The sequence below is a fragment of the Zootoca vivipara genome, chromosome 4 (genome assembly GCF_963506605.1).
Source record: "Zootoca vivipara chromosome 4, rZooViv1.1, whole genome shotgun sequence".
Lineage (NCBI taxonomy): Eukaryota > Metazoa > Chordata > Lepidosauria > Squamata > Lacertidae > Zootoca > Zootoca vivipara.
The window spans coordinates 63549209-63575220 of record NC_083279.1 but is presented as its reverse complement, the minus strand read 5'-3'; the positions used below and the strand labels follow the sequence as shown (position 1 = coordinate 63575220).

Below are 26012 nucleotides of genomic sequence, written 5' to 3'. Positions count from 1 at the left end.
CAGTACCTATTTATCTACTTGCACTTGACGTGCTTTCAAACTGCTAGGTGGGCAGGAGCTTGGACCGAACAACGGGAGCTTACCCTGTCGTGGGGCATTCGAACCACCAACCTTCTGACCGGCAAGCCCTAGGCTCTGTGGTTTATTGGACTGTAATTGAAAAGTAATAAAATTATTTTTAAAAAAGGACTGACGACCTGTGCTTCATACTTCTCCCCAGCCTAATATCTCCCAAGCAGCCTTAAGCTGCACCTGGGAGGAGCTATCTGTGGCCTTTGTTCTGCTACAAGCAAGACTCTTCAAGGCCTTGGAGACTGGAGGTGGAGCTTGCTACAGTAGGAGGAAACCTCCATGGATGCTTCTGACACCTCTGGTGCCTCCTTCCCGGCTTCATATCCAGAGTCTGAATTGCTTCCTGCCTCTGGTTCATCTCAGACCCCTCAAGTGTCTCAAATTAATTAGGACATCTTGAATTTACAGAAGCTCCCCAGCTTCTGATCCCAATCTGGGATGCCCCAGTTTTCCCGGATGCCACCCTAAACTGTGTGGCATCTGGAGATGCAGTGTCTCATGAGCAGGAGGCTGAAGACAGCAAAGGTAAGAGGGGGGAAGAAGGGAGAGGGCAAGGAAGGGGATCAGTGGCAGGGAGGAGGCGAACAACTGCTGCTTCAGCATCCAGTCATTCTACCACTTCTTCATCCTCTGACCTGTCCTCAGTGTCCCACCACCAACTCCTCTGGCTCTGAGCCTTCCTCCTCTGTGGCTTTCCTAGGGGGCTCTCCAGCTGCCACCTTCCACAACTCCTCATCACCCAGCCCTGACAGTAAGGCCCATTCATTTCTCTGTGAAATGTAATTCCATTGAAATGAATAGAAAAACATTTCAAGCAGAGGAGCTCCATGCATGCATTAGAGCTACTGTGCCTGGAACAGATTGTCAGCATGTGTATCACTGTGTTCCAGTATTTGGTGTCCTGTTGCTAAGAATATAATGGTTTTCTTTTTCTATCTTTCTATTACTTTTCCTTGCAGACTTTATAAAAATAACAAATGAAATAAATAGTTTTGCAGCAGTGAATTGAAATAGCATTTTTCTCAACTCTAGTCTGAGAATGACCTTAGACTCTATTTATTGCTATATATGAGATAACGTTATACTTACTGTCAAACTTCATAGCCATTGTAATCCAGTTATAGAAATAAAGGTTGAGGCATTTCTTATAAGAATAATAGTATTTTCTGGCAGCACTGAAAGTACGCATTTCTGCTGAAAACCTCAATTGCAAAGTTAGAGTGCACAAAGTTGTGTAACACATTTTATAATTAACAGTGTTTGGTAATACTTCTTTCTGCCAACAAGTTACCTTTCTTCTTCACCTGACCATATGCTCTTACCAAGGAAACAAGTTGTCCCCCCCCCCTCCTGCCTCCTCTCTTTTCTGTGCAGTTTACTTATGGGCCTTTCAATTGTTATCATTGGTTTTGAGATGATCATCTGAAAATAGAAATAGGGCATTATTGTACCATGTGTAAGGTGCACAATCACTAGAAGAAGCACTTCTTATATTTGCAGCCTGATTCCTATCAAATGTGGTATTTTTTTGACCGATAGGTATGTTAAAAATTATAGTGTTGGACCAGATATAAAGTCTTTTAGTGTTATGGTTTAGAAAAAGGATCGTAGAAGCCAGGAAATAAATAATCAGGAACTTCCTACCTGGGAATGAAGTCATTTTTAAAAACTTGGTGACTGGCCATAACATACAAAACATAGAGCATCAAGGATTTCAGTAACATTTTTCTTACAGCGTGGTGATATAAAAAACCTGACTTGCCAAAACTATGGTAGAAAAATGACCATACCACTTTGGAATCTCTTCAAAAAACTCACTTTTGTCTCAAATCATCCTGCAATGATTGCCAAAGTATTACAGTACAGCATATATAACACTTGCTATAGAGATGCCATCAAAAATAATCTTCCTTGCTGTAAAGTTTGAAAACATTGTCTGACAACATAGTTTTTTGCATACTGTGTCTCTCTCTGCCTCAGCTCCACATTCCTGAATGTAAATAGTATAAAGACTTACAACATGATAACCCAGATTTATAGGGTAGTGTTTTCAATCATTATTATGAAAATGGACTGAGGATTAGTTGCCACAGAAAAGCTGTATTGATGGTATTGCCGTGGTAAATCATGATTGGCTGAATCCACACTTGCTTTCCATAAGACTGAGCATCAACTTGGACGTCCTTTTTCTGGGGAACAGTGCATGTGTGATCTGCCATTAGATCCTGATTCTGGCTGAGTGGTTCAGTTCATTTTTGGAAGGTTTCTGGTGCGTTGCCTAGTTGGGTCTTTGTCTGTGGTGAATTCCACAAGTGATCTTTCCAGGAAAAAAACAGGCAAGAGAAAATGTGTGTATGAAAAACAGTCCCTGATACTGAATCGGTCAATTACCCCCCATCCATATAAGAGAACAACTGAAAAGGTCAGTACTGTATAAAAAACAATGCAGTTTCAAACCAAAACAGTCAGGGGTCTTCAAGTTCCTGTAAAGCAGGACAGAGGTCACATCAAGGACTGCAGACCTTCAGTGGCACTTCATAGGGAGAACAATTTTGCTGCAGTTGTGTATTCCTGGCATTGCCACGGTGGACATAGTTTTGCTCAAGAAATAGGAAAGAATGAAGGAAGCTTGGTGGATCTAATAGTAAAGAAGCCCTAAGAGATGTCAACATTTGAGGAATAGAAACAGTGAAAAGGTATGGGTGAAGTATCAGATGGGTCCAGGAGGGTTAGCTGTACTAGCTCATTGGACCAAAGGGGTCTAGAGTTGCTAAGTATTGCTTCTTTATATATATTGTATTTTGTGATACAGATACATAGAAAGTTGCTTTATACTAAGTTAGACCATTGGTCAATTTAACTCAGTGTTTTCTACACTGACTGACAACTTCTCTCCTCTGACCTAGAGTAAGTGCCATGGAACAAAGTAGGTTTTACTTTTGAATAAGCATACATAGGCTGTGCTGTAAAATCATCCTGGATTTGATGGGTTCAGGTTTGGGGAATGAATTCAGTATTTAGTGGAAGTTTTCAGTTAAGCTAAGAACAACCTGAGTCCTTTGTTTGCATGTCTATATATTTTAGCTGTATTGCTTGGGGAAATTCTTATCGCATCATGGAATGGATGGCGGGTTTGGATTTATGTATAATGAAAAAGGAGAACATATTGCAGGTTTTTAGGCTTCCGGGTTCAGCGCCAGCGTCGATCGGCGGGGCTTCGTCTCGTCTCCGAGACGGCCCGTCTCTGCTAGGAGTGGGGAGGGCAGCGAGAGCGACGCTGCGCCCCTTAGAACCTCGGGAAGGGCGTCCCGAGGGCAATTTGCTCGGCACAGACCCAATCCGGACTCCCCAACTTTTCGGCTAGCTCTAATAAGAGCTCCGGAGCGAGGAGGGTAGAAGTCGCGGGGGCCATTTTGAGCGGCAACGTTATTCTAGCAGGGAGAAGCTTCAAGCCGAAGGCGGAGAGCGCTGGATTCTTCCGAAAATAAAATGATTGGAAAAGACTGTAAGTAACCTCATGATTTGGATTATTATAAAACAATTTGGATCTGGGAGAGAGGGGAGAAAAGAGGAAGCCACCCCCCCCCACGGCAACAAAAGAGACAGTAAATAGAAACCCGAGGCCATAAACAGAAGATTTACAATTCAAAGGATCCCTCAAAGGCATCAAAGAGAATCTCCCCTTTGATGCAGGGTGAAAAGGGGAGAGAGACTGCGGTTTATGACTGCTCTGCAATAAGAGGTACAGCCTAAGAAAAAAAACCTTTCTACTCGGGAGCCGGCAGCCCAGACAACCCAGTGAGTTGCCAGGATTTATGAGTCAAATTTTACTTCACTTTGTATTTCTGGACTTTGTGGAATCTCTTTTTTGGCTTAAGTGTTTGTGAAATGTGAGTTCGAACTTTATTGTTAATAAGACTTGAAGAATGCAGCCAGCTTGTTAAAATGGAGTCGAAAAATAAACTGTGATCATATTCCACCCCACGTGACAAGTTTTGACCTTGGCAGGACTGAAATATGTCAACAAAAAAGTGTTCCCCTGAGTTCCAGCGGTCTGTTTTGACCTTAATGTGGGAAACAAGAATAGAGTTATGTCAAGAGGAGACACGACGGCAAGAGTTACAGGAAAAATTCCAGGAGGTGATGGCGGAATATGATTTTTTAGGAGATGAAGCTTTGGACACTGAAAAAGATGAATGTGAGAATGACAATGATGGGGAAGGAAAAGAAGAAGATGAGGATTGTGATGATTCAACACAAAATGAAGCACACCACGAAAAAAATGATGACTCTACTCTACAAAAAGTTGGATGGAGTGCCCTGCTTTTGAGGGGGGCACGATTGGTATCATTGGAACTCCAGAACGCCCACAGGGAAGAAGGAAAAAATATGCAGAGAAGAGAAGAAATTCAGGGGTCCTGTATGGTGGCCTGGATGACAAAAGACTGTAAACAGGGGGTGGGGTGAAGGGAAAGTGATGTTGTGATTAAGGATGGATTAACAGGTTTATAACTGGTCTGCTGATTTTGGAATTTGCTGGATTGGGGGGGGAAGCCGGCAATCGGGGATGTAAGGTTAAATTGAGAATAGTTATAGTTTTAAAAGTGAATGGATTTTGGAAAATGTGAAAATATGGAGGCTTAAAGAGGGAGAAAAAACAAAAAATTAGGCACGGGAAGAGAAAATGGAAGTTTGATTTCTCAGTGATTTGAATATTAGATGAAAATGTTAACAATTGATTTATAAGTTGTATAAGATGCAAAGGTGTATTTTTATAAAGTAAGAAACTGTTGCAGATGATAAAAAAGGGATGAAAACCGGGGAAGGGGGGGGGAGGGGAAGCCCACAAAATATGGTTTTACAACTATGAATGCAAGAAAATTTTTTTGTTTTGTATTGTTTTTTCTTTTTTCTTTTTTCGCTCTTTCTTTTTTTTTTCCCCCTTTTTTCTATTTCTATTTTTCTCTTTTTTTCTTTTTTTGGTATGACAATAGATGGTTGGATGGATGTCCTCCTGCGTACTGCCCTGGTTTGCTGGAGCTCCCTGGTGGCAGGGGGGGGCTTTGGGGTCAGGGGAGGGGGGGGAGGACAGAAACCCAAGCATAAAATGGACCATCTCTGACTGTTCACATACATGGGATACTTCTGTGGCAGGGGAGGACCCATGTGGGTGGGTAGGAAGGAGGTGGAAAAGGGGTTTAAGTATGTACCTTTTTTTTTTGCTTTTTTTGTATTTTGTAAAATTAATAAAAAGTATGTTCATATTGCAGGTTTTTAAAAATTTATTTAAAGTGACTCTGATAGACCTATAATTAAAAATATTTTTAAGTGGCCTTTTGGCCATTTGTAGGGTGGAGCAAAAGGAATTCAGTGTCGGACTTTTGGAGTTAGCTAGATTTTCTTGTGCTGTGGGTGGGGTTCATGATGGCTGTGTGACTGTTAATTGGGTAGGATAGTTCTCTGTTTTTTCTGTGTGTGATGATCATGCCTGTTCAACCTGTATGTTCTAAAGGATCAGATATAGACACCATAGGTTACTTTCCACTGTTTTTCTACTTAAAAGACAGCTCTGAACTTCCCACCACTAGAGGCAGGCGGAGCAGGAAAAATCACTAACCATATCTCATTCCCCTCCTTGACAGAATAATTGGTTTGATGGATAAAGGGAATGCAGTGCATATAATGTGACTTTGGCAAGGCCTTTGACAATTCCAGATGGCATTCTCAAAAGTAATTGGAGAACTGTGAATTGGCAGATGGCTATAGCAAGGTAACAAATTCCAGAGGGGTAGTCGTGTGTCTGTTGCAGCAAAAACAACAAAGAGTCTTGTGGCGCCTTAAAGATTAATAGATTTATTGGGGCATAAGCAAGTGCCCACTTCATCAAGGTAACAAAGTAGCATCCTCACTTGACAGATATATAGAGAAACATACATACATACATACATACATACGCACGCACGCACGCACATAGGTACTGTACAGCAGCAAGCAAATAAAACTGCAAACGGTGGAGCTATTGGGTAGCCATGGGTGTGTGATGTTTCTATGTAGATCCCAAATGGATGCAAAATAAGACAGCGTAATTAAATCACAACAACATATACAGTAAAATCATGCTAGATATGCTATGCTCATGCTAATTCAGCACATGTAGAGGGGGGGGGAATCAATAGATACATTAAATCTGAATTGAATAGAACCTTCCCTTGAAAATGTTTTGTTGAATAGTGGTGACTTGAGGTCAGTATCATTGTGTCCTAATTTCTTCCACTAATTTCTGAATGCTGGCATTTTTAATTTGGATACATGTCCTTTTATTCTTTTGCATAGACAATGAACTTTATTCTTTGCAAACAGCATAAAATACTTGTAAATTGTATTATTTAGTAACTTGTTGTAGGATAAGCATGGGAATAAGCCTGTGATGATGATTTTAGGTCTGGTAATATTGTCTGAGTATACAGGAACACAGAGGTGCTGCTGGCTAGTAACTGTTTTAGTTTTACAAGCTGCTGCTAATCAAGGACAAAATAGCCAATATCAAGGTAGAATACTGCGCCCAATGAGTTCTCATTTACTGTTATTGTACAATATCTAGCAACACCTGGTGCCTACACAAAGGTAGAATGTGGGGTAGCTCTATATGGTAACACAAGCTCTGTCAACTATCTAGGTCCTAAGTTTTGTAGGATCTTGTATGAAAACACAGAATTCTTGAACTTGGCTCAGCAGCCCATAGGCAGTCAGTGCAATTGTTCTAGTATCCGTGTAATGTGCTTCCAGAAGGCTGCCCCACAGAGCAGATATGACACAGGATTCTGTTCTGTACCAGCTGCAACTTCCAGACCTGGGTCAGAAGGCTCATGTGGTCTCAGGAAACTTTTTCATATCTCCAATAAGTCATGCTACTTTTTATATGCCCTTGGTCACACCGATAATGAGTATGAAGTATGAACAGATGATATTTACTTCAAGATTTGACCAAGTTCCAAAAGAAATGGTGTCTATTAATTCATATTGTGATAATAAACTTTCTCTGGGCATTGAATACAGTAGTACAGAAACTTGTTGGATCACATGTCTGTTTCTGGAGTGAATCCCATTTGAACAATGAACTTCTTAATGTGTTATTCTGCACATATCTTCTCCATGTTCCACCCAGTCTCTTGAAAATGCCAATGTGATCTGCTGGCATGTCCTTCGGACGCCACCCCAAAGTTACCTCCTTGTGATAGTCTAAATATGTTGCATTGTCTTTAACCCATAGTTGTCCTTTTCCTTTTCAGCACCCTCCTTGATAGGTATGGTCAGGAAGGACTGGGCTTCCCAAAACAGCATTGCCCTCTCATGGCAAGACCCTGATTTTCCTAATGGAGCCATTCTGGACTACGAGATCAAGTACTATGAGAAAGTAGGTCTTGACTTAAATGAAATAAAACCCTCAAAGCATCATGTTTTTAACATTGTCCCTTTTTTATAGATCAACATACATTATAGCCTGCAGTTTTATAGATAGATTTCTTGTCACCTTGTCTGAATGAGCTAGAGCTCATTTATGTGGCTGTTTTGTCTACTGTTGGCCCAGTACCTTGTCAAACTGAATTTTGGACACAGTGAAGTGGCTGTAGACATATTTTACCATCAGTTTGTACTGCAGTTGGCTACTCAGTGACAGTGTAGCAGTGTGCTCATGTGTAATCTAAATGTTTGGTGAAACTTTCACATGAGTACTTCCATCGCAGACAAAAGGTCATTGAAAAAAGCGCTGAAAAAAGAAATAACAGCCTGGCAGGATCAAAGTACTAATATGATCAGAGCATTAGTTTAATATGCATCTTTCACCTTAATAAGCATAATTAGCATGACTTGTTTTTAACGCCTGTTAATTCTGGACAATATTAAACAAGTTAATGGCATTTCAACAGCTTGATGGTGATGATTATGAACACTAATAAATATGTGTAACCTGCTTTCATGGTGTCTTTTTGTATGCAAACTGCTAAGATGTAAGTTAGATGGTATGCTGTTGAGATAGTATATGACAAGCACCATGGTTGACATTCTGGTAAAGATAATAGCAGATTATTAATGTTTATGTTACCACATTTTAGTTCATAGGTTATTCCCTGATGCTGAAATTAATAATAAAAAACACCCCTTATGTGAATGGAGCTTGATGTACACTATCCCTGCACAGTTTTGTGTTATGACCTTTGTGCACAACCAAAATTGCAACTACACTTTACTAAACCAAGCATCCTTTGGGATAAGTCCATAGTACCCATTAAAAAAATGTTAATATTATGCCTGCAAGCAAATTATCATTTGCAGATTATATCCCAACAGAAAATAACAGTGAAGATGATTATCAGAATTGCTAATCTTTAGAAGTGCCCGATTGATATCCAATGCTATGTTAAAATGCTGACCTTTCTACAACAAAACCAGTCATGTAATGACTGCTCAGACCGGAACAGAACATGCTCTGAATATTTTCTTAAGGCAGATGCACACTGGAGGGTCATGAGGACCGAGTCTGGTATAATTCTCTTAATTCTAACTAAGGCTGAATACTTTTGGTAGGGTTCCCCCCCCCAATAGAAGTGGATCTCTTTCCTCCCACATCCCACCAATGTCTCCAACAAACCAGTTTGGATATATTTGTATTGCTTCAAATTCTTGCAATAGCTATCAAACCAATGGGACTAAATTAATATTTGTGTACAGCAAGGGTAATGTTGCCCCTGTTATACACATTAATCTCTATGAAAACTGTTTGCCTCCAGTTTAAGATAGTTATTTTTATTTTTATTTTTTACCTTATGCAATGTTCCCTTTTTAGGAGGAAATGAAATTAGAATAAATATTAAAAACTTTCCTAAACACCACAAATATCTCTTGTAGTGTGTCTTTTAAAATAAAAAGAACAATGTTGTTCTTGGAGGAAAGGGGGGACATTGCCGGGCATGGGTTTCTATTCTAATCTGTTAATGTAAGGAAGTTCATGGAATGAAAATTTCCTTCTCTACCCCACATAATTCAGGAGGGCCCCAATCCTCCATTGAGGGTTTTTTTTTGGGGGGGGGGGGCGGCTGTTGAGGAAAGTTCAGAAAACTTACCTTCCGTGAACTTCTTCAAGTTAACTTCTCTTAGAATCCAAGCCATTTATCTTTTTGACTCAAAACCACCCTTGCCTCAAAATCATAGTGTGTAGACTATCTTCATTTTCTGCAGGCCTTACTAATGATTTTAAAGTGTCCTTTCTCCCTGCTCTTGTCAGAGCAGTTGAGTTAACAACCTATTATTATGTATTCCTTACTGAGCAGTTAATAGCTTTATAGTCTTTTGCAGGAATACACCTGCTGCTCATAAAAACATTTATGTTATAGTGGATATTTGACTCAGTTGATACATCTTGTGTTTGCAGTGACCTTGTACAAACAGTGCTTATCTTAATAACAGACCTGAGTGTAAAATATTTCTTAGTAAAATTGCCATGTATTTCATCATAGGCAGGGTGTGTGATGCCTGTTCAACCGTATATCAAATTAGCAGTGGTACATTTATAATTGAGGAGATACTTTCATATAAATATATGATTTCAGAACTGTATTTAAGTGGATTTGCTACACTTTAGTACTCCAGAGTCTGCTGCCGCCCCCGCCCCCCGATGTGTTGCTGTGTGGACATGCATGGGAGCATTTTATAGTAATGAAAATAATTGGAAATTTTTACTATTCCCTGTTTTGATTATGTATGTGACAAAAAGCCTAGAAAAAAATATAAATGGGGGTTTGGATACGAAGACCTGTGTGTGGAAGGAAACTGTGAGCTCTGTTCCGTGAACTGTTGGATCATCCAGGGGGAGGCCTCTTGCCCTCAGTGACAGATTATTTCTGTAAGAGATATAGTAAATATGGGAGCTAAAAACAAATGGGCTTTTGAAAGGTCTTAAGAGGCAAAGAGAGTTTTGCACAAAGAATTGTGCAAATGAAAGGACTTTTCTGGAATGGAAACATTTATTTTTCTATGTTAGAAGCAACCCTTCCACACAAAAATGACCTTTCCTCTCATGGAAGAACACCATTGGATCCAAGGCAAAAAAAGAAACAGCAAGTTTTGACACATTACAGGAATATGTGAGCCCACCCTAACACCCCTTCCCCCCAAAAAAAATCAATGTAGAATTTTACAGACTTCTACTGATCTCAGGGTAGTTAACAATGATCATGGTGTCACTCAAAAAAAATTATATTAGGAATAAAATTGTTACAGATATTACACTGGGGCAGGGACAGAAAGTGGCAGTGTCTCTCTTTTCTCCCAAGCTTTCCCGTTATATCTAAAGTAGGACCGAATGCATGTCAGTCATTGTGTAACACCCAGATGCCTATAACTCTGACACATCTGTCTGTGGAAGTCATATCCAAGTTCTGATTTCAAATGTAATGCAGGAAACAGGCAGGTCATTCACATCCCCTCCTATCTCTATAGCTCTGTGTAATGCTAAAGTTGCTACATGAATAGCACATGCACCCCTTTATACGGTAACTGCCTAGTGACCAAATACCTTGTGGTTTGGCTAGCTCTGTATTCCATAAACACATTACTGACCTGCAGTCAAATAATCCAATAATAATAAACCAAAGAGATCACATGTAAGTTGAAGCAAGTGGACAAGACACTAAACTGCCTGTAATTAAAAATGTAAGCAGAAGCTTCCAGTCTTCTCCTTGCAGGCTACCAGAGGAGAGGTATGGGAGCAACAAGGCTCACACAGGTTTGTTCTTGTAATGCTAAATCATGGTTTAGCATTATATCGGAACTCTTAATGGAGGACTGTCAGAGAGATGGAAGGAAGGTAGATTTCATGAGTGCTTGGCTATGGCTGCTGGGGGAAGCTTTTTTGCCAAATACCCCCCCCCCAAGCCTATTTAGTTCCATAATTTCCAGGACCTACTACTTCTTGCCTTTAGTTCTTCCTTCTCCCATGGTGGAGGGGGTTTATCCTAGCAAGAAAAGAATGTAATTATATTACAACAGTCAACTTATTTGGTACCGTGAGCTGCACCCAAAATGTATAATGTTCATGCAGCAGAACTAATTTGCAGAACCTACTTGCATATGGTTATCATAATCTACATGCCTTTTTTTGAATATGTGGATAGCAAACTAAAATAGACAGGCGTTGTAGGTATTTCTTCTGTAATGTTCAGAAATTGTTAAGATACTTGTTTAATACTATTACCCAGGTGTGAACATCCTCTTTTGGGGCAACGTGCTCAAGAAGGTGAGCTTTGAGCATGCTTGGTGGAAACTGATTACTTGGATCCATTCCGTTCTGGCTTCAGGCCTGACCATGACAATGAAACTGGCTTGTACAGGCTAGCTGGTGACATTTGTCAGGAGAAAGAAAGGAAGGGTGTGATCCTACTTAATATCCTTGATCTCTCAACAGCCTTTGATGCTGTTGACCACAGCATCCTTCTGGAGGCCCTGTGGGAGGTTGACGCCTGGGGCATTATGCTTCAGTGGTTCTGTTCTTATCTCGAGGGCTGTTTCCACAAAGCATTTACGGGAGGCTATGGTTTGGCACCATAGGAGCTTTCCTGTGGTGTACTGCAGGGTTCCATCTTGTCCCCCATACTATTTAACATCTATATGAAGCCACTGGGAGCTGTCCTCAGGTGATTTGGCATCATCAATATAACGTGCAGCGTAAATTAATAATGCAGAGTCTTGTTCAGTAAAAGAATAAAAGCTTTACTGAGTTAAAATAAACTTGTTTGCAAATAACACCATAGTGAACAGAAGATTAAACTAGCTTCAGAGCATGCACAGAGTTACTGAGTCACACAGAGGCATTCTGCACCAACAGTCTCCATTGAGCACAGGCTCCACCACACACACTGAGACACTGAGTCTGCCTGCAAGCAGATACAATACCTTAAGATGAGTCACAGTGATTCAGCATGCTAAATGATTCTGCAGCTTTTCAGCTTTTCACAACATTTCTAGACTCCTTTACTGCTTCTGCTCTCAAATACCTTTGTCACATGACACAATATGCAAGTGACACCTAGCTCTAGCTCTCTGTTTCATCTGACTCCGGAGAGGCAATTGAGATGCTACACTGGTGCTTGCAGGTAGTTATGGGCTGGATGTGTGCTAATAACTGCTACCAGCAGTTTCAAAGTTTACTGCCCAATCCTATCCCTGGCTGCACTGCAACAGTTATAGAGCAAGCATAGCATCCTATGTGAGGAAGGCGGCAGAGGCCAGTTTCTCTATGGGACTGCTAATTGCTCTACCTTTCTTACGAGTCCCTTGCTGTCTTGAAAAGGCCTTTGCATTACACTGATGTTGTACCGTGTTTCTCATATTTTAAGGCATCCCTACAAAATAAGGCATGGCAGGATTTTCCTGAGGTGGAAAAATATAAGGCATACCTCGAAAATAAGCCGTACCGGGTGGTGGAAGAAGGTCTGTGGCAAAGAAGGGTTGCTGCTGCCGCGTTAACCCCCGAGACCTGGCTGCAGCCTCAGCGCGCAGCGCGTGCAGCCCCAGAACCCGGCTGTAGCCTTTGCGCGCGGACACCCGGGACCCGGCTGCAGCCTCAGCGCGCAGCGCGCGCAGCCCCAGTACCCGGCTGCAGCCTCTGCCTGCCGCGCGCGCAGCCCCAGGACCCGGCTGCAGCCTCTGCCTGCCGCGCGCGCAGCCCCAGGACCCGGCTGCAGCCTCTGCCTGCCGCGCGCGCAGCCCCAGGACCCGGCTGCAGCCTCTGCCTGCCGCGCGCGCAGCCCCAGGACCCGGCTGCAGCCTCTGCCTGCCGCGCGCGCAGCCCCAGGACCCGGCTGCAGCCTCTGCCTGCCACGCGCGCAGCCCCAGGACCCGGCTGCAGCCTCTGCCTGCCGCGCGCGCAGCCCCAGGACCCGGCTGCAGCCTCTGCCTGCCGCGCGCGCAGCCCCAGGACCCGGCTGCAGCCTCTGCCTGCCGCGCACGCAGCCCCAGGACCCGGCTGCAGCCTCTGCCTGCCGCGCGCGAAGACCCAGGACCCGGCTGCAGCCTCTGCCTGCCGCGCGCGAAGACCCGGTGGGAGCAGGTCTGTCGTCTGCACAGATACCGGTACCGGTACTTATTTTTTAATTAAGACATCCCTTGAAAATAAGCCATGCTGTGTTTTTTTCAGGAAAAAATTAATATAAGACATGACTTATAATGTGAGAAACACGGTACAAAAATATATATTGGAGCAGCAGTGCTGGATGAGAAGGACTAGTTTCCAGCACCAGAGCAAGGGAAGAGGAAATTCCTTGTGCTGGTCCTCACACCCAAAGTCTGATCTTTTGCTCTGCTGCTGTTATGTAGGATTAGGCTCCTATAAACGTGTTTTCAGATGAAAGATGGCAAAATCTAAATACTAATACACACAACTACAGGCACTGAATTCCTGAATGCAATTATCATTTGACACGTGCATGCCTGCAACTGCAAAAAGCTGTCCTGTATAAACAAGAGGTACATGAAATACATTGTAGCAGTTTATGCCTTGTACAGGCTACATTGCAAACTGACCCTTAAAATTCAGGATTTGGGGAGATAGAAGCAACTGATGGACCATATCTGGCCATTTATTTTTTACTTCAATGGAACCTACATACGTGAAACAAAGATTCACCTAACAACGGAAATAATATTATTGGTCATGTAGCCTGCCTTTCTTCAGACACATGTCTTAGATGGTTATCTTTATAGCTGTTTTTTGTGGGTATTTATTTATTTATTTCAGGTCTATTTAAATGTAACTGTTATGGCTCTTACAGCCTAAGATGAAAAAGCTCCTGCCATATCTTCAAAATCATTAAAAGTCCTCAGACGTTATCCCATGTCACTGAACTGTGGGATATTCAGTAAATCTATGATGCTAGATATTTTTATGGGGGAAATATTATTTGTAACACCTTAAATGCAGAAGGGGTTAAAATACTAAAGTGCCATAGAAATAAAGGTTTGTTCAATTAAGACAGCTGGATTTAAATCCACTGAAGAAGTATGAGTCCAAATTTATAAGATCCTAGAGATTATAGTGAGAATGAAGATGCAATCAATATTTGGGGTAGGTAGAGCATGTTGTTGAATGAGATCGTCACTATCTTCAGCACTGCTTTATATCCTTTTGTTCATTACAGTACTCTGCCACATTGGGAATTGGGATTAACTGCATCGCTTGTATTATTTTGGGCCAATTTCATAAACATACATAACACAGTATTTGACATATTGATTCTGAAGCTTTCATGTAGGAAAACAGGCATTACTGGAGCATTAAACGGCAGCTGGAAAATGTAGCAATCAATATTTGAGCCATTTCAGTTTTTTCCAGCATACACTTTCCACCTTGACTAACCCTGATTACATTCTGATTTAAGGCATGGGCCTAAGCTTTCAATGTTATTGAACCTTGTAACTTTAGATCTGCTTTGTATTTAGAATCCATTTTTGAATCCATTTCTCCATGTCCCTTTAGAGATAATAAACATTAATAATTCTATGCCATGGTTATCAAATGTCTGCCATTTTGCTAGGTATGAGAACTGTCTGCAGCCTATGCTGTTTTTGTGTGCTCCCCATCTCCACTCACCTCAAATTTGCTTCTTTCTTCGTCCTGGCTACATAAGCCACATTAAAGTGATATTCAATCAGAACTCAGCTATTTAGCTCAACTATTTATATCCCACCCACCTCCACCCACTCCTCTTGTTGGCAGTTTTGCTGAGGGGCTAAATGGAAACTGAATTTGAAACTTTAAAGGCCAAAATGTACATTCAATATTTAATCATTATTTCATGCTACAAAACTTGTTTCCAGATTAGAGACAAATGTGACAATAGAAAAGAAAAATGTGATAAAAAATATCCCAGTACACTTTGACAATATTTTCTGAGAAAAACTACTGCAAGCAATTTAATTATTTTTATCAATTACATTTTAACCCACCCTTAATCCGATGATCACAGGGCAATTTACAATGTAAAAAAACACAAAAATGCATAGCATAATAAGAAACAAAAATATTTTTTTAAAACCCTCACTCGCAGAGTTTAAAGGCCATAGATTGTTTAATTAGCCAAAGGCATGGGAGAAGAGGAATGTTTTTGCCAAGTGTCTAAAGATATGTAACGAAGGTGACAAGCAAGAGTCTCTGGGGAGAGCGTTCCACAAGTGGAGAGTCATCACACAGAAAAGGCCTGTTCTCATGTTGCCGCGCTCCAGTCCTCTCAGGGCAGAAGTACACAAAGAAGACCCTGAGATGATGATCGCAGGGTCCAGGTCAGTTCATATAGGGAGAGGCAGTCCTTGTTCAGTTCCTATGTATTAGGTACTCATCCAAGGTACTGCAGTGCTGAGCCCTTTAAGGCATTATAGGTCAGAACCAGCACTTTGAATTGGGCCCCAAAACTAATTGGCAGCCACTGCAGTCATGCATTTGGCTGGGGACATTTTGGGACAGCCCCATGGTCGTCCTGAGCCATCCCAGAACCAGTTGCCTTAGCATGGATGTTGAAGTCTCCCCAAACCAGCAGTTTGTGAGTCCTCAACACCACCTCTGTCAACGGGGGGGACAACTGGGCAACAAGGCAGGTGTTAAACCAGCAGAATCCCTAATCTGTCCCAGTTGGCAGGAACACACAGACTAGATGCCCTACTCAAGCTATACAGGAAGCCTGGAGAGAGAGAGACAGAATTTATATAGATCAAAGCAACTCCCTCTCCCCACCCCTCAAGTCTGCCCTAATGCTGCACCGTGTACCCAGGTGGCCACAACTGGGTGAGACCAACTCCACCCTGCTTTGAGACTCCTTAGGGTAGTGATAAAGCTGGATATCACATCCAAACTACTCATTCTCCTCCTCCTCCTCTTCTTCTTTTTCTTCTTCCTCACCTGCCCAGGTCTCAGTGATACAGGCTAGATTGGCCTCCTCATCCAAAATCAGATAATGGATGAGGGAAGTCTTACTCAGAGCAGTAGCCACAGACATCAGGGCTGGCTGGTAGGATGAACACAATTCCGGAGGTTGGAAGAGAGGCTGGCACATGGCACAGTCACTACCCAGCCTGCACTACTTCCCACACCATACCTCTCCCTCCCCTAAACCATTGTGATTGCTTTGCTGCCCCTTTTCTCCTTCCAGACACATCTCCCTTCCTCATTAAAAACAAACAACAGAGTCTGATTTGTCCCTTTAGTTGTGTCATAATCTTAACACTTGTTGAGCAGGCAAAATTTAATTGCTTTTTAGGGAATATCATTTTATAATAATCTGTTTGGTGTTTGTACCCTTTGTACATTCTATTTATATGTACATATTTTATATTTTCCTTGTTCATTTTACATGTTGATTGCTATTGCAGAATGTAATAATGTGCTGGAGACTTCATTAAAAAATAAATAGCAACCTGAAGACACCCTATAGTACAGTTTTTCATGTTGTCTACCCGGTTTTGAATTATGAGCATCACAGATCATTTAATTTTTTTCTCTGGTGCTTCATTTTCCCTCAGCACCACAACTTAATCATATTGAAATTGTTGTGTTTAGTTTATGCTGTTGAGATAGTGGTCATGCACGATTCCTCCTGAGCAGTGTTAAAAACTTTGCTGTGCCATAAATCACTTCAGCGGCATTACATTATGAGTTTGGCCAATTCTAAGAGTTAGGCCAGTTCTATATACGAGGTGCTGCTTCATGGTAAAGATGTACTACCCAAAAGCTTCAGCTCTGCTACATTCCTTAGTTCTTCTCCTTGCCCTCCACCTTATTTCTTTCAAGTTATCAGGAAGAGAGTGCCTTATGGTAAATTAATGCACCACATTTCTGAAGATTGTTTTATCATATTACGGATTCATAAGGTGCCCTGTGGGTGCCAGTTATGTTATGTAGATATTTGTGGACAATTTTGTTTTAACCTGAATTATGGACAAGATATTCTGTTATCATACTGAAGGTAACCTAAAGGCGAGGAAGATAAATATAAAAGATTGGAGCTGACCTTGGATGAGTACCTAACACATAGGAACTGAACAAACTGCACATGATGCCATTTCATAGAATCATCATAGTTTCTAAATGCCTAGCCCTTTGACACTGGTAATCAGAGTGGTCCCCATGGTGTGTCCAGTACCTGTTGGTCAAAGAAGCATCTGACGTGAGCAGATGGTATAGACAAAGCAAGAAAATGAGGATAAAATTCAAAGTAGTATGGAATAGTTCTTATTACTATATACCGGTACCAACTGACATATATAACAATGAGGAATGAGGAATATAAACAGAATATTTTTACTTTGAGACATATAATGTCTGAGTATGTGTGTAGATAATTGATATCATGTGTGCGTGTACACCTGTTAATGCATTTTATTTATTTTAATGAATAAATTAATAGAAATTTGGGATGATGCAGTGAGGGGGGCACACCACAAATACAACACAAATATGTTTTCAGTAGTTCATGCAAAAATTGTGGAACATCTCTTGAAAACTTTAAAATACAAATAACTAAAAAGAGAGCAATGGCAGTTGCCTAGTGAACTAGAAATATGCTTCTTGCTCGTAATTAAGCATGTGAACTGTTTTGCCCCAAAACAGAATCCACCAGAGCCTTACAAGAGCACTTATTTAATATTTATTTACACTGTTTCTATACCACTTAATATACTGTATAAAAATATCTCTAAGCAAGTACAGAAAACTAAAACAACAACAGACCTAAACAACAGCAAGTATTAAAAAAAATGTTACTTTCCTACAAAATTACCAATACTGTAAATATAAACCAATATCAATTCCTTCTCCTGAAATACCTTCCCTCTCGGCCTGCCAGCTCCCATCCAGGATTTTACCCATCAACCCTGGCTCTCACCTAAGGCCCAAACAGATTCGCAGCTCACAAAAGTCTCAGAAAGAGGATGATTCTTGGAAACTGCTGATATCACCCGAGTCTTTCACTCTAGGCTTGCTTTTTATGGGCAAGCCCAAGGTGGACAGAGCTTCCTCCGGCTGCCCACAGCTGTATCCCATTCAACAGTCAGTTGCACTCCAGTTCCACGTACAGCGGGTTTGGAAAATTTCCCAGGGGTCCAAGGAATGACACCCCTCCACTCACAGTTCTTTTAATAGCCCCTGACGCCTTCTCCTCTTTCTGCCAGCATGAAACTCAGAAGAAAATCTGGCCACAATAAAAATAGAGTTGGATGCACTTAAGCTTGTAAATTACAATTTTGTTGCATTGTGGCCTCTGGACAGAAAATAGTTTCTAAAGACACACACACACACAGAGAGAGAGAGAGAGAGAGAGAGAGAGAGAGAGAGAGAGAGAGAGAGAGAGAGATGGGGTAGCTCTTAGGGACACTTCAGACCTTGAATTTTCCTGTACAGGTCAAGATGAAAGCACATGTATATGTGATCTTAACATGTGTAATCTCAAGATTACACACACATTTATTTCACCATCTGTACATTAGGTTTCCAACACATATATATTTGGCAATGCACACTCATGCAAGAACTTTACATGTTATAATGTACACAAATATATGTATGCGTTCCCTTTTCCACTACAGGCTTTTATATCTGGAAAAAGAAAACACTATGTGTGAAGTTACCCAGTAACCATTTCCTAAATAATTTGCCAAATCCAGATTAACAGCTGCTTTATTAGTGTGAGGCATTTTGTGCTATGACATTTATTAAAGGGACATTAAGAACTGATTTCCAAACCAGTGAGACAGTAGGATCCTGTTTCAGGTTTGCAAACATAAAAATAAAGAGTTAATTTTCATTTTCTTTTACCCACAGGTCTACCCACGGATAGCGCCTGCCTTTTGGCACTACCTGCGGGTAGAAGTGAGTAGCGGGCATTTGAATGCTCCCACACCTATACGTTATGCTTGATTAGTCCTTATTGAAATCTAATTTGTCCATTATTCAAATTATATAGCTGTCATTTTTGCTGCCATTTGCTTTGTATGTAGTTTTGTACTAATTTCATACTATTTTGTCTCCAGTCTAATTACTAACCCAATTCACAAGGACACCGTTCTCACCATATGAAAGATAACACATTTCTTAAGATCTGTCTAAGTATAGGTTGTGCCATACATCATGGAATAGCTGTCACCCCTTTCTGAACACACGTTGGCATTCATAAGAATTTAGTTTTGAAAGATTGTTATTACGCAGCTTTCACAACTCAACTTGACATCGTTTCCCCCCCTTTTGTCCCCCAGGAGAATGAGCAGCTCAGCTACTCCTCCACAAGGTCAAAGGCTCCAAGTGTTATCGTCACAGGCCTCAAACCGGCCACCAAGTACATATTTCATATCAGAGCCAGGACTGCAACAGGATACAGCGGCTATAGCCAGAAGTTTGAATTTGAAACTGGAGACGAAAGTAAGTCTTAATCAAAGACACAGAAACGTGGCATGTGTGACAAAAGTAGCAGGCGTTTGACATAGCTAGGCACTAGGTCTAAATTACATTATAAACACATTGGGAAGGATACATAGATGGATCACTTTTAACGTATGTTTCCTTGTATAAGACTACCCCATGTATAAGACGACCCCTATTTTTTTGAACCCCAATTTAAGAAATCAATATGGTACATTGTTTCAAAACAAAGCCGGACCTCAGAATACTCTCCATCTCTTTCTGCAGTTTTTCTTCAACTTTTACTTTTGAAGTTCCTAAGAGATGCACAATTGTTCTTTAGCTTGTCCTGAAATAAAGGCTTGCAAAAGTTCACGCTTTTTGTAAGGTTTTGATCTGAACTCTTATGAAAACTCATAGGGCACGGATACAGTGCCTATTGCTGCCATGACCTTTCCTTCCCCCGACCTATGGGTTCCATAACTTATCTTGGAAAAAGGCATGGGGATGTTGGGGTGGCAGGCACCCCCAAGCCACAGCAGGTTGTTGTTTACAGCTGGGAAATGGGATTTGAACTACCAGTCCCAGAATCCCTAGTGGGAAACTGATGAATTTGTATACAGGGGTGTAGCTAGCTGCTCTGGCTCCTGGAGCTGCGGGGATGGGGCAATCTGCGCAGGGGGCGCTGCGGCGATCCACTCACAGGGCAGTGCGGTGAGCTGCCCACAGAATCTGCCTGGCAGATGCAAGCCCCATGTTGTCGTTTCAGGCAGCGCAGGGCCCGAGCCACCGCATCACTCCCAGGAGAGATGTGTGGCTCAGGTGCACTGCAAGCAAGGCCCCGTGGTAAGTGCCGCCCCCTGCAGTCTACCATTTTGTCACCCCCTCAGGGATGACACCCGGGGCAGACCACACACCCTTCCTACGCCCTACAATTGCCCACGATTGTTGCATGTTCTTAGAACATCCTACGGCCTCTTAGCATTTCACCTAATAATTACGTAATGAAAACCAAGATGTGTGTGATGTTCTGGTGTTTTTGCATTTGAAGTTGTATATACATGTATATACATGCAAGCAGGGTGATGTTGCCTAATGGTAAATATAATAGTTGATTTAAGATAATGTTAGAGGGGGAGGGGGGAGAATGAGCTGCAGTGTTTTGGTGAGCGATGATTAGCTGAGAGTTTGAATACGAGTGTTGTGCAGCTGAGTGGCAGCTCCAGTTTGGGGAGAGTTGGAGTGGGGTGTTCAGGAGTGGGGTGTGGATAAAATAATAAATCAGTTGTATTACACTACATGCCTCTTTCTTGGCTACATGAGTGGTGAGATGTTCAGTTTTTAGTGATCTGTGGTGGTAGCATGAGTAAAAGGGGTATTTAGTAGAAAGACCCAGCTCATAGCTGTACCTGATACATTTATACAAGCCATAAACACAATCAAGGGAAGTAATTGAATGTAGAATTTTGGCCTGAAGTGACAATAGAAAGTTTTAGCTTTCATTTCATTGTAGTCATTAAGCAGTGTTAGTAGAATCATGGAATAGAACAGCTAAAAAGTAACAGTGTATTTAAACTTTGGGATTTGAAAACATTTGTGATGCAAATACTTTTTGTGAAGGGTTCCTAGCTCTTGTTACTGCCTCTGTAAGACATTCTGAGTTTTATTCATGCTGCATTGCAAACTGAAATGGGAAATATTTAGAGTGGTTACAGGAATGCAAGAGTTGTCTTGCTTCCTTAGATCAAGACCCTTGTAGTCCAGCATTTTCTCTCCAATGCTGACAGATGGAGGTCCCTAAGAACCTTTTATGCTGCTATACATGAAGCCTAACCCTTCTATCTCCAGCATTTGATAATCAGATTTCTCTACAGGAAAATCATGTGTACTCCATCTGTGTGCTGTTCACTATAACTGATGCTGGGATTCCAACAGGTATAAGCATTCATTTATTAAGTACAGAGATATATCTTTATAGGACAACTTGTGTAAAAAATAAATAAATAACAGCCTCTCAGTATCAGATCAAATACAGTCATACCTTGGATCCCAAACGCCTTGGTACTTGGACGTTTTGGCTCCCGAACGCACAAATCCGGAAGCGAGTGTTCCAGTTTGCGAACATTCTTTGGAATCTGAACATCCCACGAGGCTTCTGCGGCTTCTGATTGGCTGCAGGAGCTTCCTGCAGCCAATCGGAAGCTGCGCTTTGGTTTTCGAACATACTTCCGGAACGGATTCCGTTCAACCTCCAAGGTATGACTGTATCTCACTTGTAACATGCAGTGGTACATATTTTGCTAAAGGTTTGCCTGTCACATACATCTCTGCATTGGCTTCTGTTTCCCCAAACAAATCACCCTGCATGATGATTTTAGATAGTTCCTGCGGTAAAAATGATGAACTTTCAGTGTTCAGACTTGAATGTTTGGAAAGGTTTTCACATCATCATTAGTCTGCAATTATGACTGACCCCAGCAACACTGGGCTAAAATAATTTAGTTGAGCATGTTTGAACTAATACTCAATAGTTCATATCTCATAGCAAATTTGCTTGGTGCAGACTGATAACATTAAGCAATCCTATGCATGACTTCTCAGAAGTTGCACTATGTTCAATAAAATATACTCCTAAATAAATGTGCATACTCCTAAATAAATGTTCCTATGCTCACTCATATAGAAGTAAGCCCTATTGACAGTGGACCTTACTTCAAAATTGACTTGTATAGAATTGTATTGTAATTCATGTTCATCTCTGGTAAATGGCCCTTTGTTTTTCTTCCCCACACTAAACAGAACCATTAGGTCATAATATTTCTGCAAAATGGGAGCAGAGTCATCTTTCCTACTGGGCTGACTGGCGCGTTACGCCAGGGCACCTGACTCTCAGGGGTGCCCCAGTGAGTAGGGGGGAGCAAGCGCCCCTCGCTGCCCATGTGGAGGCGAGGCCGGGGTGTGCTGTGGAAAGAGCTCTGGCAGCTCCTGAGTCCGGCTCCTCCACTGCGTCTTCTCCCTGCCAGAGGAGACACCGTCAAGGCCCGCCGGCAGCGCCACCTTCACCCGCCTCTTCTCGGGCTGTGGGCACCATTGCGGGGAAGCCGGCCACGAGCCTCCCATCGGTGCGGCAGCCAGGGCTCCCTGGACGGCAGAGCCACACAGCCGCTTTGGCCACAGCTGACAGCGTCCCTGCCCATCACGCCACCCCCTCCGGCAGCCCGGTGTGCCTGGCCCTGCCTGGCAAAGCGCGAGTCCGGCATCACCGTTGCCGGTCCTGCTCATGGCGGGCGAGAAGTAGAAGGCACGGCATGGCAGCGTTGGGGAGCGGTGCTCGGAGGTGCGCAAGGCGCAGTTGCTAAAACGAAGTGCGCACACACATGCACGCGCATCCCCAGGGCAGCACGTGGCTCTGGCTTTCCGGCTTGGAAAGGCAGGGCGGGGCGCCAGAGGGATCTCTGAACCACGGCGCTGGATAGACTTAAGACGGCCCTGAATGGGAGAGATAAGAATTATTACTTTCTACATATAGATTTGTTTTACAAGGATATAAGCTTAAAGTTATATGATTTTTTAAATGTTACAATAATGTTAAATGAGGGATAGCTCAATTGGTAGGGCATGAGACTCTAAATCTCAGGGTTGTGGGTTTGAGCCCCACTTTGGGCAAAAGATTCCTGCATTGCAGGGGGTTGGACTAGATGATCCTTGTGGGCCCTTCCAACTCTACTATGATTCTGTGAAATGTACTGATTAACCCATGCTGAAAAGAACAGATATCAAATACAATATTTACTGTAAAGAGGTATGTTCCACTTTTAAAAAAAAACAACCCAGGGCAGGTGACACAATGTAGTAAAAACCATAACATATTAATAAAATACAGATACCATAGCAATTACTTCATCTGTACAAGAAGTCAAGAAGAAGAATAGGAATGGTTTTTTTTAAAAAAAAAATCTTACTTTTCTAAAAGCTCATATGCCCCTTAGTGAGTGATATTTTTCCTGGTTTGTTAGATGGAATGCAATCTGTACTACTTCAATTATTTAAGATAAAATTAGATAAATACGAGAAGCACCCAGACATTTTGGAATGGTTATTATTGGTGATACATGAAGCAGAAAGAGGACTTGGCTGACGCTGCAGGAGTAATAAGAAAAGTTAATTAATCAAAGAGGATGTAGTTTTATATTACATGAGGATTCATAGATGTAGTAGTGCATAAAATATATTTTGAAATCGCCTCTAATCAGTAATAAGCTTACAGGGCTAACTAGGAAATGGCTGCTAATAAAATCTGATTTTACTAAACTAGTGAGAGTAAGCCTGCACTGACTTTGTCAGCCCAGCCAAAATTCCAGAGGTTACAGGAGGGTGTCTGTGTCTGAAAACTCTCCTCGATACTGGGAGTAGGAGACACACATTCCAGCGGGGGAATCAGATTTTCACGGTGAAGAATTAGTTACAGGTAGGTAGCCACGTTGGTCTGACGTAGTCAAAACACAAAATAAAAAAATTCCTTCCAGTAGCACCTTAGAGACCAACTAAGTTTGTCATAGGTATGAGCTTTCGTGTGCATGCACACTTCACATGCACACGAAAGCTCATACCTATGACAAACTTAGTTGGTCTCTAAGGTGCTGCTGGAAGGATTTTTTTTTATTTTTTGTTGGTGAAGAATTAGATAGCTTAGATTAAAAATATATATTTTAAATACTCCAAGCAGCTAGGCAGCATGATTTCTGGCACACATTTTCAAAGTATGGCTGAAAGTGTTCCTGGGAATGATGTTACAAGGTGATATAGAGTCATCTCCAGGAGCACTGTGTAGGGAGAAAAGGTTGTTGCCTTCATGGCAGGGTAATGATATTGGTGGCTTCATTCAGCCCTAAGTGAGATTTCCACCAAGTGATCAGAATATGTGTGAAAATTGGCCATAAAGATGGGTTGTGGCTGAATGCATGGGCAAGGTTGCTTCCTGGTTGGATTTGGACCATGTCCAAATCCTTTGGCGGATTCTTCTCCCCCATCTCCATTCCATGTGACTCATGCTTCTAGCCTGGCTTCCCTAACTCCAACCTGCTATTACATTGTATTTCATGATTAAGGCTTTTTCCAAAATGCTTATCCAAATTTTGTACACAAAACTGCCAGATTTTTCAGTTCACTCATGCCTTTCTTCTCTCCTGCATTATCAGTTTCAACATTTTCTTGGTAAATTCCTAGAAAAAAAGCAACCTTTGTGTGATTATAGATGAGCTTGCATCAGTATTATTACCAATGGACAAGAGCATATGTGTGCATCTGAAAAGACTGCACAAAAGAAAGAATATTGATGATATATATATATGATGTATATGATCACATCAAGATTATTGTTCGTAATGTTTTATCAATACACACATTGGTTGCTCAAGAGGAAGGAAATAGTGAATTGTGTGTGTGGAGGGGGGAGGGGTTCACTGTTTATGTGAAATGCCCAACAGACTTAGCTGAATGAGCAGTATACAAAAGAAATAAATGAGTAAAATGAACTGAATGACTTGAACGCCATAGTAAGCAGCACATGCTCCAATTCCCCTAAATAGAAACTGTCCGTGTGAAAATGGGATTACAGAGGGTGGCACACAGAAAATGATTTTTCCAGAATAGTAATTTGGGATTTCTAAGAGTATTCATGGCAGTTGTGCAGGTCTGTCACTCATCTCTACATGCCTTTATTCATTCTTTGTTTCCAGCTTGTAAACATGGCAGATTTTACCCTATTGCTCCATTGAGAGCTGTTTTGATTATTAGGCATGAAAAAACTTCTGAGATGAGAGTGGGGATTAGAGTTGTTACAAAAGTACTGATGAGTAACTAAAACTGTGTGTATATATACAGTTCCTGGAAGAGAAAGATTTAGGAGATTGAGGTTCTCTTCTAGATAAAAGGTACAGGTTCCCCAAACACCTTTGTCTCCCTCTCAGCTTTCTTACCATGAGTCTTCTGTCCTCGATAACAAAAAAATTCAGAGCAAGAAAGCAACAACGCAGATTTAGGATATACAGCTCTCTCATTTGCTTGTAGACGTATGATGGAATACGTCCATTAGATGATAGAAATGTATTCCTTTCTAGTCAAACCTTTCCCATATATTATTCTGTTCTCATAACTTTTTTCATCAGCCTTTACTCTGAAGACCACAGCAGCGGGTCACAAAGAGTCAAGTGTTTTAGAAATCCAAACTACCCATATCTCAAGAGATAGACTGATGGCAGCAATATCCCATTATAATAACTGAAACTATGAGCAAAGAGATCAGCTGACTGAAGGGGCCAACATACATATTGTATTGATGTTCTTAGTATGTGTATAACACAACAAATCACCCATGAATAACATCTTGGTTAAAGGGCATAAGGATCTGAAATAATCAGTAGGAATGTGTGTGAAATGAAAACGGAGTTGACTGATCGAAAGTATATTTGAGAAGTCAGGAAATGAAATATAATATTGCACATAT

The 26012-nt window shown here is 41.6% G+C and overlaps 1 protein-coding gene across 2 annotated transcripts in view; it reads left to right on the top strand.

The window, feature by feature from the left end:
• The window catches only part of EPHA6 (EPH receptor A6), a 270673-nt gene that overhangs the window by 148993 nt on the left and 95668 nt on the right, over positions 1–26012 (top strand). For both annotated transcript variants that reach the window (XM_035116101.2, XM_060273658.1), the window contains 2 exons: positions 7362–7486; positions 19366–19528. In XM_035116101.2, the coding sequence (XP_034971992.2) occupies positions 7362–7486; positions 19366–19528 (288 nt within the window). The remainder of the gene's footprint in view (positions 1–7361; positions 7487–19365; positions 19529–26012) is intronic.